The following is a 13271-nucleotide window of genomic DNA, read 5'->3' on the forward strand; positions in this document are numbered from 1 at the left end:
TAGATATCGAGACACAGACTTTTAGCACATCAGGGCCATGAACGATGCTCTAGTTTAAGTAAGATCAGGGAGGAAGTCAACCCAGAACAATGGATTTCCCCAGAGCACCTGGGAAAGCGATCTGGGGAAACTGGCCAGCTCATGTGTTCTAGGAGCCAGAGGTGGAGCTACCTGCCTGGACACTTACACAGTTCGCCCCCCCACCACCCCCAACCTGAAAAGTGAGCCCAGGACACCTCCAATTATATTTTCTCTTTTAGAAGAACACCCAGTACACTTTTCCTTGTAATGTTTATCCCTAATTTGTGTCACTACATGATTTTGCATGCAAATACTCGAAGGTTCTGACTGAAATATAAAAAAAAAATCCTTCAAATTCCAGTTAAACTGGGAAAAAATGCTAGTGGAGAAGGTTTATATCCTTCAGAACGTTAAGGCAGGGTTCTTTAACATGGACCGACATCAGTAAGCGGCTCTGAGCCAGACTCAGGTTAGTGGCAGAACATGAGCGTGGATAGCGTGTGTCGCTGGTGTGGCGGGCGGGGCATGCCATCCGAGCTGTGCCAAAGAGCGGGGAGTCACTGAACCCTTCTGCACCTAATACACCTTAGAGCTGTGTGGGAATTAAACAAAAGGATGTACACAGAGCGTTTAAATAGTTCCTGGGACATAATAAATGCTCAGTAAACATCAACATCAGCATCATCACCAACTCAAAGCGAATCCTAGTTTCCATCACACTAGTAAATACAAGTAATCACAACTATACTTTATACAAGAGCCATGAAACTGGGCAGTGAACTCAATTTTAATACGTATAAATATGAAAATATAAAGGAATGCTATAAAAAGTCCTATACATTTTGGTTAAAATAAAATACCTGTCCTTTTCTACATAGTTTTTGGGTAAGTCCACAGCTGTATATACCAGCTCTGCTTGAAGCTATAATTTTAATCTCCATTTATAGATAAATGGAACACAGATTCAATTAATAATGAATCACAGTGGTTTCTAGCTCAGCAATTAGAACCCAATTACCAATAAAAATTCTGAGAAAAGTTCTTTGATTTGCAACAGCACAGAGCACATCACAGCACCTGGGGTAAGTGACTGAGCCCTCTGCACCCACATCAGCGGCCAGTGACACAGGCAGTGATGTCGCTATTACTCATGGATTAGAAGGGATATACTGTACACAGCCTTCTCTGAAGGAAACAAGAGTGTCCGTGACAGACTGTTCTCTGGCCTTCATATTCAGCATAAACAGAGGACAGATGGGTAAGCCTGACTCAAGAGGGGACTGGGAGAAACAGAGAGAGTGAGAGGGTGCAAGTGGCCCGCTCAGTTCCGAAGGCACCTCTGATGGCGAGCGCCCCTGTACTACTGAAGTCGCCTGTGTGACCCTAACGATAACCCTTCTGTTCAAGGTTTAGTGGGCGCCCATCAGGCACCGGGGCTCTCGGGGCCCTCCCTGCCCAGTGCTCGCCCCTCCACCACGCCCAGCGCCAGCTCTGCCATTAGTGGAGCTTGGGCGTCCCTGCCTTTCCCTCCTTTATCCGGTGCTGCTTGGGGCGGCCCTCCGCTCCTATGATCTGACCCACCACTTCAGAGCTGTGTGACCTTGGACAGATGACCTAATCCTGAGCTTCACTCTTCTCATCTGAAAATGCGTTAGAGACCACAGGCCATTTCCTCTCTTAGAGGTTCCTCCCCACCCCAAGGTTAAGAACCGGTGCCTGAGGCCAAGGGCTCAGCTAAGGGTTCTCTTCCCTGCAGGATGGCAGCAGAAAGGAGATACGCTGCTCCTCTCTGGCCTTCTCCAGTGTGTAGCTGTCTAAAACCCCCGAGGAAATTTGCGAGGCGGGCAGCAGAACACAGGGCGAAGGGCGCACAGGGAGCTCAGGCGGCCGGGTTCACTCCCTGCTGCTGCGGGACCCATGGCCGGGCTGTACTCGTGCCAACACTTGTGTGGTTCAAACAGGTCACTTAAAGCTCAGCGAGAACGGGCGTGCAGTAAGTGCTCGATACCCGCTGGTGCGCCTGTGATTTTAAAGAAGAACGAGTGCTCTGCTTCACCAGGCCAGTCTTTTCTGTTTGGAGGTGATGCAGCGGCAGAGGGAGACAAGACAAGTGAATCCCCGGGTCGTCGAAGACAGGAGGGGGGACTGGCTGCTGGCCTGGCCCAGGAAGTGCTGCTGGAGCCTTACCCCACCAAGTGGTGGGCCAGTGAAGGAGGGAGGCCTGATGGACTCGGTCCCCGCCCCCCGCCCCCCTCCCAGACACAATGTGCTCAGAGGTTCAGCCCCTGGCACTTCTGGGCTCAGCTGGCTGTCCTCTGCGGGAGCCTTATCACCAATAACGTTGCCATTCCTGGGAGGTGCAGCCCAGGCTCCAAGCCTCTACTCTGCACATAATCACCCCTGAGCTCTGGGCCCCACCTGGGGAGGCGCAGTGCACAGGAGGTAGGACTGGCATCTGGGAGGCGCCAGCCAACTTCAAACCTCATGCGATGGCACATTTATTCTAAACACATGGTCCATATGAAATAGGCTCCATTTTCTGCTTGAGTTTCTATACCAATACGTCCACCATTTAGGCGAGTTGTGCATCGGGGTACATAGAAGGTAACATCCCCCAGACTCCCACCCACAGGCCTCTGTGCCAGGTGACTGTTCTCTCAACGAGAGACGCCACACAGGCGAGCGCACACACTCTGCCATTAAAATCCACTGACTGCTTTTTAAACTTGAATGATAATCTCAACAAAACCACCCAAGATTCATTTTTTTTTGTTGGAAATTCAACATCAATTCTACATTTTCTCCATTGAGAGGGAATTTTTAACTTAAAAGAGAGTATCTAGTGCTTATATATCCCTTGTGTTAAGAGCCCCCCAGGGCAAGTGTTACAAAGCCTTCCCATAACCAAGCCCCTGCTAGGCCCACAAGGCACTGGGTTCTAAGCACTAATTAGCCTACTGTTTCAAGACTAGATGTTGAACATGGTAATATTACTCTCCTTAGAACAACTGTCAAGGTAACAAGGAAATAATGCACAAGATTGTTGCCTAAACAAAATGGAATATAGACAAACATGTAAGCAAACATAAATTCAATGGTTTGCCCTACTATGACTAATTCACTGCCACGTTATGTTCTGCTTTGCTATAATATCATTCCAGGGCAAAATTGGTGTTCTTAATTCATACATCACCATCAGCTCAATTAAAATCAGCTTAAAGGGATAATTACACAGAACCATTGTAAGTCAGATAAAATTAGAAGATATTTTTTAAAAAATCACAAGCATTATAACTATCTTCAATCACTCTGCCAATTTTGGTCTATAAAACATTCATGCTCACTTTACCCAATTCGCACATTTCTTCACTGTTTCTTACCCGTGATGCGTCTCCCTCCTGCTTAATCATATCCATTCCAGGCAGCTGGTTTGAGAAAAGGCTGCCTCCCCTCAGAGCAGGGTCATTAACCTGAGGGCAACAAGACAGGACAACAGGCATTTTTAGTGGGACGTCCAGAAGTGTGGTGGGGACAACCACCCACCAGCCTTCCTCTTGCTGGAATTGAGGAGTAAATAATGGGGAAAGGTGACTATATAAAAATGGTAGTCCTCTATCGTATGGAGAAACATGAAAATAAATACATGTTAATACACTAGCTGCCTTCAAATTAAATTTTATTTGTATTCTGTATAGAAATTCAATAGAGTCCTAGCTGGTTTGGCTCAGTGGATAGAGCATCGGCCTGCAGACTGAAGGGTCCCAGGTTCGATTCTGGTCAAGGGCACATGCCCAGGCTGTGGGCTCGATCCCCAGTAGGGGGCGTGCAGGAGGCAGCTGATCGATGATTGTCTCTCATCATTGATGTTTCTTTTTTTTTTTTTTTTAATATATTTTATTGATTTTTTACAGAGAGGAAGGGAGAGAGATAGAGAGTCAGAAACATCGATGAGAGAGAAACATCGATCAGCCGCCTCCTGCACATCTCCTACTGGAGATATGCCCACAACCCAGGTACATGCCCCTGACCGGAATCGAACCTGGGACCTTTCAGTCCGCAGGCCGACGCTCCATCCACTGAGCCAAACCGGTCTCAGCACATCATTGATGTTTCTATCTTTCTCTCCCTCTCCCTTCCTCTCTGAAATCAATAATATTTTAAAAAAAGAAATTCAATAGAGATGATCATATTAGAAACATTTTCATATAATTTCATGTTCATTTTGGGGGCTGAATTAGACTAATGGCTCATATTTGGGACTTCGAAGACATCTGAAAGGCTCCTCATATCCTTGGTTACTCAGGCAAATTATAGATTAGTCAGAGCCAGTGTGAATATCCAAAACAGAGCTGAATTTGGGGACTCCTCCAAGACTAAGTGAGCTGATCATTAGCATTTGTGACATGTCTTTTACAAACGACAAAGTGAACGTACAGATGCTGATGGAGGATTCTGTCATCAGACACACACTGCAGTTGTGTTTTGGGGGCTTCCAAAAATAACTGTGATAACTGAAAGGTTGAAATTCATGCAGAAGTTTCAGAGCCATTGGGACTATTACAAATGCATCACTTACACTTGGGTAGGTTGACTACGACCCATACTAGATTAGACCATCTCAGCGGCCCTCGCTACTCCTAGAAAGGAAACCAGGAACCACTAGTGGCCCATTTTTATAGAAAACTCAACATCAACACTACATCTCATGCACCACTACGAATTTTTATTAGTATCTTCTTATAGAATAAAATACCGAGGCACTGCAAAATTCTGTAAATTTTCAGTAAATTGTGGTTTACCAACCTCAGAATGAAATAGACCTAATCCAACTTAATCTTCACCTTCTCACAACTGTGATCTAACTGAAATTCATGGTGCTGTCAATGGCTTATTGGGTAAGTCGTTTAAACTTTCCCTGTCTCAGTTTCTCCAATGTGAAATAATTTTTTACTGAAATCCGATTCAGGGTCCTTGCCACATCTATAATTTGAATGGACTGAGGAAGTAGAATGCCAAGCATTTTGTGGCCCTTAAAAATAAGATTTCCTATAAACACAATTTAAAAATGATTAACCCACACCTTTACCTCTGGCTCAGCCCTACCCAGCTCTCTGAGTCCCAGGCTGGCTCCTGAGATACCAGATGCGTTGAGTCTCTTCCCCACCAGTGAAGCTGGTGTACATTTTGGAGTGGGAGAACTGTTTCAATGTTATTCAACACAAAACAGCACCATTAAAAAAATACTGACAAGAAAATCATGGCATCCACATCCAAAGATGACAGAACTAGCTTTGGGTCACCCCTATCAGCCTCCTTGCAGGAGTGAAGTATCATTTAAAGCTAATTGGATGGCAGGTAGCTTGGCCTGTGATTCATCTGGTTTTATATTTAGAAAAAAAAAATCAGTTCTTAAACTAAAAATCCAAATAAAGCTATTTAGAAAGCACATTCATCATTCCATGTTCAGAGATTCATTTTAGCTGTTGCTAAATTCATCAAAGAGAAAAATTTAAATGACAAGAAAGTTAAGAAATGTTTTCAAAGATGCTTGAGCAGTCAGAAATTCTTTGATGTGTATTTTGTCATTAACAAGTATTCCTGATAATCGCACTAACATAGGTGAAAAAACACTCCTCAAAATAAATGTGGGAGCTGACAGCAGATGCCGAGTGCCAGGGGAGATTCACTGAAAGGAAGAAATAGACAAAACGTGATGATCGGAGGACACGGCTCCTCAGGGTGCTCACCTGCTCGGGACCCATGGAGGACAGCCCTGACGTAGGCACGGAGGTCACTGAGGTCATGCTGATCTGTCCTGTCATCTGGTTCATGTTGCTCATCCCACCTGTGTTGGTCGCCATGGATACATTGATGTTCATATTGTTATTGTACATGCTGGTGTTTGCTTGCTGCCCAAAGTGAGGTGGGGACTGCTGTGAAAACATGCTGGAATGCAATGAAAAGATGACAATGTCAGCGCCCAGCGCAAACAGGCAGGCAGCTTGGAGCACTTGCTCCTCCGGCATTTACTTCAGAGTGAAGAAACCCAGGCGGAGAGAACCCAGGGTGGGACAGCCAGCAGGTGCTGAGGTCAGAAACAGCAGGGCCCGCAGTGCTCACTGAGGCTGCAGGGGCGGCCGCGGCACTGGGAAGGTCGGGAAGGCTGTTGCCCACTCTTATGTCTGTACGGGACAAGCTTTGTGGTTGTCCCTTGTCACACACACTGATAAGGATGGCTTCTAGGCACTGCCTTCTTCAGCAGTTTCATACACTGGCGGGGTGCTACCTTCTTAGGGGGCTCCTTTTACTTCCAAGGAAAAGACTTCAGACTAAGCTTTTTCAAATTCTGGGACTTCTGCCCTAGAAAAGCAAGCTGGGTTACTTAGCAGTTTATTTGGTATCGCTTGCTTGTGTAAAGGAGTTAAGAAAACCACAGAAAAGAGACTTGTGGTCTACAGAAAGATCTCCTGGTGATCATTTATATAAAAAAGACACAGAAACACAGCATACCTGTTCCCACCCATAGACCCCTGTGCCCATCCGTTCATATCAGAGGAGGCCTGATAGGCGGGGCTGGCCTGGGTCTGCTGCAGCATGGGGCTCTGCGTGTGCGCCATTCGGGGTGACATCAGAGGGCTCTGGGGTGTGGTAGCCCCAGTGAAACCAGGATCAGGTTGCTGACTTATTCCTTAGAAACAAAATAGAAATCCAAAGGAGACTGTTAGTTTGACTGTAGTGAAAAGAAAGAGAGCATTCAAGTTAAACACACACAGAAAATTACTTTCAAATATCTGCTCATGTACTGGTTAATTACATGTATTTTAAAAAGATTCCAAGGTGGGATAAAATGTGTGAAGAAAAGTATCTCTCTGTCTTAATTCTCACAGTAGTTACAGGGGTGCTTAGGAACCATATTAACTATCATGGCTAGAGGTAGGGAGAGAAAATATTATTTTCCCCCATAAACCTTTCCAAATCAAGAATGATCAAATATATATTTCTCTTTAACCTGAAGTAGTCTTTAAATTTTTATATGTCACTATAAGGACTGTTTAAACAGAATTAAAATTTCACAATATATAAAAAGTCAATATATTTGAATAATTTTTTACTGAATTAATGTCATTCTCTATAAGGCAGATGCATTTTTACAAATAAGCAACTGCATTCACGGTGAGCTTGTCTGTCTTCAGGAAGGGCTGGATGGTACTGCAGTGCTAGCCAGGACTAGCAGGGAGAAGGAAACAGCTCAATGCAAGCTTCTTGTTCAGTTTAGAAGCAAATGGCACTTAGACTAAATAGGGGGAAAGCGTTGAGAAGACTGTTCTAAACCATCAAAAAGGAAATAGAGGAGAGGAGCTTGGAAACAAAGGAGGCAACTTCTCGGGAAATTTCAGGGGTGATGTTGAGATAAGCAGGTTTTTGCCCAAAAGACATGTAAAACATGCATATTTAATCAATATTTAAATTAGCTAGAAAGGAAAAGTTGAAGATCACACAGGAAAAAGCTGCACATTATCTTTCTGTGTATTTTTTAGTGTTGTTTTTTTTAAGAAACTCAAATACTTGATAGTTACTTATAAAGCTGGCAAAAGATAGGCAAAGTCATTTTGAATATTAATGTAAGCACTTACTTTTGTCAATAATTCAACTATTAATTGAACATGACATGCACATGAATATTAACACTGATGACACTACACACTTGCCTTTTAAGGCTGACCCAACAAATCAATATGAAGAAAACCAAGAGGCCTTCCACTGTGGTTCCTATATAGCATTTCTCAAGGATTATCTATTCATTAAAAATCTGGTATAAACTTTGAAGTCTTTATTTATTTATTTTTTTAAATATATTTTATTGATTTTTTACAGAGAGGAAGGGAGAGAGATAGAGAGTTAGAAACATCGATGAGAGAGAATCATCGATCAGCTGCCTCCTTCACATCTCCCACTGGGGATATGCCCGCAACCCAGGTACATGCCCTTGACCGGAATCGAACCCGGGACCTCTCAGTCCGCAGGCCGATGCTCTATCCACTGAGCCAAACCGGTTTTGGCTGAAGTCTTTATTTTTCAAAGTTGTAGAATGTCTCTAATATTTACATTTCTATACAACTTTCAACATTTTGTGTATGTCTATTGATTTGTTTGAGTCAGACTCAGAGGTTCAAATATAAATACATATATATCCACCTGTGTTTACAGACACGGACATAAACACATCGATCCACACACGCACACACACGACTGGTGGATACACTGTACACACTCACACTGACTTCGGTCATTCTTAAAGTAAGACCTGCACTCAGAGAAAAGGTGGTACCTGAGCTGAGAGACTGGAAGGTACTGTGCTGGACCTGGGGACTCCTGACAGGCCCCAACTGTCCTCCCAGGTTGCCTATCATTCCCTGGTTAGCCAGAGCCATCTGGGAGCCATGCAAAGAGCTGTGAGAGAGGAGCTGTGACCCAGGACTGGGGGACACTGGGGAGAAAGGACTGGAGAAAGGTGGTGGGGATGTAAGTCCAGTACCGTAGTTTGGAGGAAATGGAAACTGCTGTGCATTTGCCTGGGGGACCCGGGGGTTGCTCATTGTTGCGGGCATCCCACTAGGAGCCACCATGCTTGATGTCATATTCAACCCTTGGCCTCTCATCATCAAAGTCCTTTGCTGAACTTGCTGTTGCTGATGCATCTGTCTCTGGCGGAGATGCTGGTTCAGGATCTCCCGCTGCCTCTGGGCCAGCATCTGGGCATTAATAGGTGCCTGAAACGGGGGCAGCACAGGGTGGAAAACGTTGGGGTACACACAGGTTGAAAAACAAAGTGTATATTAGAAATAGGATAAAAATAATGGTACAGCCTCGTGCAAAATCATTTGGAAAATATATTTATATGGAAAGAACACTGTAGAGCTGAACAACTACTGGTGGTTGAGAATGTGAGCTTCTAAGTTCTACAGAGATGATTATTCCGAAACGTGCCATGACATACACAGGTAAGCCCAATGTGAGCACCAATTAACTGGAGGCTCGAAGTGAGAGGACCTCACGGTAAGTCCAGTCCCTCCCGTCAGAGGACTCTGACGTCAACTTTGAGAATGGCAATTCAGAGTCTCATTCAAGTCCAAAGGGGCAACCAAATCACTGTGCCAAAGGGTTCCTGAAGCCCTTCAGAAAAGGCTGAGCAGAGGCCGGGAGAGAGGGGGCAGGGGCAGGTGATGAGAAGAGATGCCGGCACTTGGGGGCCCTTGCAATATACAGCTGACCCGCATTATTCGTGGATTCCTTGTCTGTGCACTCCCTTCCTCACTAGGATTGATTTGTATCCCAAATCAATATTCACAGCACTGCCGTCATTTACAGATACGTGCAAAGCGGTGGATAATTTGAGACACTCTCTGTGCCTGCTCCCTCCTGACTCCGCCTTCTGGTTCCCACCCTCAGACTGCATTAGGTGAGTTACAGGACTATTGGCTGTGAGTTCAAATGTCAAAGACTGAACAATACCCATTAAATAATCTGTTTTCAAATGGAAACATACCTAAAACAAGGTCATGTATTGCTAGGTTGCTGAAAATGTTGTGAGCAGAGGCTCATAGGAACCTAACCCTCCACTTCTCCTAGGAGCAGTAGTTCTGTGTCCGCTAATTCTTGCTTGCAATAACTTTATGGAACACAACATGTGAATAATGGAGTTGCCTGCAGCCGCAATATCAATGGCAATGGTTAAGAGGAACCACAAAAGATGACTGAATGATGTTACAGATATCCTGTGGTCGTCAGAACATCTGGCATCTCAGTTACCTCACGTGGGGCATCAAGGGGGGAGAAATGGACCCAGCGAAAGCTGACAGAGGGGCTGCCCCTTACCTGTGTTGGTACTCCAGGCCTCAGAGTCAGGTTGGACACATTGGACACATTGCTCATTTGATTCATAAGGGGCTGGCGATTCTAAATGGATACACATAGGAATCAGGACATTAAAAAACCCCTATGGATTTTATTTCAAATCACCTTCCTAACAAAATCACCTTCCACCCAACGTCTGCCTGCTGCTGGACACTGAAGCCCTGGGCTTGGAGCTGGATTCTTGTGGAAGCCAGTTCTGAATGAGGTGTCACATTGCTTATAACTGGGGAATTATTCAGGACTGTTCGGAAAACAACTGTTCGAAAGGGGGAAAGGGAGGAGAATGACCAGAAAAGGAGGCCAAGAGGAAGACCAGAAAAAGGCAGGTGCTCATCACTCAGAGAAACGAAAGGAGACTGGAAAGCCCGCAACGTGATTACCTGTTGTATCACAGAAATCTGCTGACAGGGACCATTCTGTCACAGCTAGGACTCCTGACAGGAGCAGCTGGTGTTCTGAGTGCTTGGTTTGGGCTCAGAACTATGCTGGGTCCCTTAAATATACATATGCCGCCCTGTACTGTACAACAAGCCCATTTTACAGAATGAAAACTGAGGCTCAGAGAGCTCAAGATTAGACCATTAGTAAAGAATGGAGGTAGGGTATGAAAGGACAGCTACTCTGTACTGGAGTTAGTGTAGGAGAAAGAAAGAAAGGAGTAGAAAGGAGTATGAAAATCATAGGATCATCTTGGAGAAATTTTCACCCTCCTAGAAAGCATGGAATGAGATCGAAGGCATCCAAAGGGCAGACAATTACTGCTCCATCTGACATCTGTCTTCCCTGTGCCACCCACCCTCCACCCCGGGCTTCCAGGCACTCACAGGGCACATACCTGCTGTGCTTGGAGGCGATGCTGCAGTTGGAGCCTCAGCTGATTGGGCTGGTTCTGTACCAGACCTGTGGGCCGGAGGCTGGGTCTGGGCTGCATGCGGAGTGTGGCGTAACTAGGCCGCTGCCCCATGCTGTGGAAGTTGGGGTCCTGCATGGGAGAATAGCTCCCCTGGGCCATCTGGGCCTGAGACGCGTACTGCTGGGGGAAGACGGGTGCCTTCTGCTCCAGCATCATGTTGGAGTCCTGGCTCGAGAACTGGTCTGGATCGACTGCCTGGCTCTGAAGAGAAAGCCCAAGGAACAAACAAAGAAATAAAGAAACTAACAACAGCAGAAGGAATGTAAGGCTGGTTTCTCTCATTGTCAGAGATTTGAAGCCTTTTATACTGTCCTCACTACACAAAGGTACTTTTAGCTTGACTTCACTTTTCTCTCCAGGAAAGCCTTTATGTGAGGCAGGAAGCTGGGGTCAGGCGTGACGTCCCCGTCACTTCTTCCCAGGGAAGGGACCCATGGGCCGTGACTACGAAAGCTGCCTGCTCACTCCACCAACCAGATACTGACCTGGACTTCCAATGCGCCTATTTCATGTTTTCTTGATAGATTACTCACACCTGCATAGTTGATTGGTACCTAGTTGGGATCGGCAGTTTTGGGGTCCCCACCACCATTATTCCCATTTTGCAGATAATGCAACTGAGACTTGGAGAGGTGAAACAAATTGCAAGAAGCCCACCTGGGTTCCAGTCCAGTCTGTCGGTTCCAGTCCAGTCTGTGACTTAGGACCTGAGCTACTCACCAGTATGATACGCTGCCTTTATTTTATTAAAAAATATATAGCTTTATTAATTTCAAAGGGGGAGGGAGAGGGAGAGGGAGAGGGAGAGGGAGAGAGAAACATTGATCGGTTGTCTCCTGTATGTACCCTGACCAGGAATTGAATCTGCGACCTTTTGGTGCATAGGACAATGCTCTAACCAACTGAGCCACACCGGCCAGGGCCCCATGATAGTTTTGAAAATGTGGATGGATCTTTGTCGGGGAAACTATTCATTGTTGAATTACTATTCTAACTAAATCCACAAAACTACCTCAGAACTTTAAATATCTGCCCATCTTTAGTCCTGGCTGGTGTGGCCATTGTTTGGGAATCACCTGGTGCACCGAAAGGCTGCTGGTTTGATCCCTGGTCGGGGCTCATGCCAGGGTTGCGGCTTAATCCTCGGTAGGGGGTGTGCAGGAGGCAGCTGATGGGTGTTTCCCTCTCACATCCATTTTTCTCCCCCCCCCTAAAAATCAATTCAAAAATAAATATCTATTTGCCCAATTTTAACAGCGAGAACATTTAATTTCCATTTTCAAAGAAAACACATTTCTGATGAGTACAAATAAAGTCCACTACTACTTCACATTTCCCAGCCCCACCTACTAATAAGCACACTTCCATAATTCAGTTTCACATGATATAACGATGGTGTATTTGATGAGACAAAAGAGAAATAAGACAAAGAAATGGAAAAAATAAGACTAAAATATTAAATGATGAAATGACACCAGTTTTGATAAAAACAATGCACTCAGCAAAACCCAGGATCATATTTTTAAATGTCACTGAGACAAAACTCAAGGACAACAACACTGAATGCTGAATTCTAACTATCACCCGAGGCAAAGCCAGCAGCCACACAGGAAATAGTTAAACTCCATTTTCCTTTCTTGCTGTATTTCAAGTTATATCAAGTCATTTCTTTCCATTTTGCTGTTCTCAGTATGAATTGACAAGTCTGAACTCCCACTTATGTCTGCGAACTGTGGGGATTATGACAAGACTGTTTTTAATGCTTCAGAAGTCTCCAATGACTGCCCCACCTTCATCGCAGACCTCATGGCACGTCAGACGTGCAAGAAGTCGACCCGACACTGGGAGGTACTTTTTAGTAACAAGAAACAAAGATGATTCATGCTGCTAAGAGAGGAAGACAGAAACACGACCGTGATCGTTTTTTCTAGGTTCCTCCTTATACAGTAAATCAGGAAGGCGGCTTCACACCAACTTAGCTGGGGAGCCAGCTTCAGAAAGGCTGTGCTAGTTCATGAGACTGTCTATGATATTACTTATAATTAATTATAATTTATGATATTACTGCTATAAAGTAATCTTACAGCAGAGACTTACTTTAAGTTACCAACTGATTACCAGGAGGAAGGAAGCTAACTGAGTACACTAAAATTGGTTAACTTCTTTCTATTCCTGCTTATGCTTAAATATCCTAAATATTGTTGAGGGCTAAACCTATGCAAAGGTCAAAATGATTAATGAGTTACAGCAACCTCTAAATTGACTTCTGCTACCGTATGTGCAAAGTATTCTTTTAGAACAAATAGTTTCCTATCACTGGCCCACAAATGTAAGATTCGTGTGGCGATCATGGAGAATGGGTTTCAGAGGAAAGCATTCAAGGCTATCGGGACAGCAATGTTCCATTCTGCGGGTCCCTCCC

General features: G+C 44.9%; 1 protein-coding gene across 23 annotated transcripts in view; it reads right to left on the bottom strand.

Moving 5' to 3' along the window:
• NCOA2 (nuclear receptor coactivator 2) overlaps window positions 1-13271 on the bottom strand; it is a 272696-nt gene that overhangs the window by 5032 nt on the left and 254393 nt on the right. For 22 of the 23 annotated variants that reach the window (XM_036338498.1, XM_036338485.1, XM_036338484.1 and 19 more), the window contains 6 exons: window positions 10772-11050; window positions 9898-9978; window positions 8558-8792; window positions 6532-6709; window positions 5769-5967; window positions 3402-3491 (listed from right to left, as the gene is read on the bottom strand). In XM_036338498.1, coding sequence (XP_036194391.1) covers window positions 3402-3491; window positions 5769-5967; window positions 6532-6709; window positions 8558-8792; window positions 9898-9978; window positions 10772-11050 — 1062 coding nt within the window. The remainder of the gene's footprint in view (window positions 1-3401; window positions 3492-5768; window positions 5968-6531; window positions 6710-8557; window positions 8793-9897; window positions 9979-10771; window positions 11051-13271) is intronic. The other variant, XM_036338495.1, reaches the window with a different exon arrangement.

This window comes from Myotis myotis, unplaced genomic scaffold (genome assembly GCF_014108235.1).
Source record: "Myotis myotis isolate mMyoMyo1 unplaced genomic scaffold, mMyoMyo1.p scaffold_m19_p_16, whole genome shotgun sequence".
In the NCBI taxonomy this organism is placed as follows: domain Eukaryota; kingdom Metazoa; phylum Chordata; class Mammalia; order Chiroptera; family Vespertilionidae; genus Myotis; species Myotis myotis.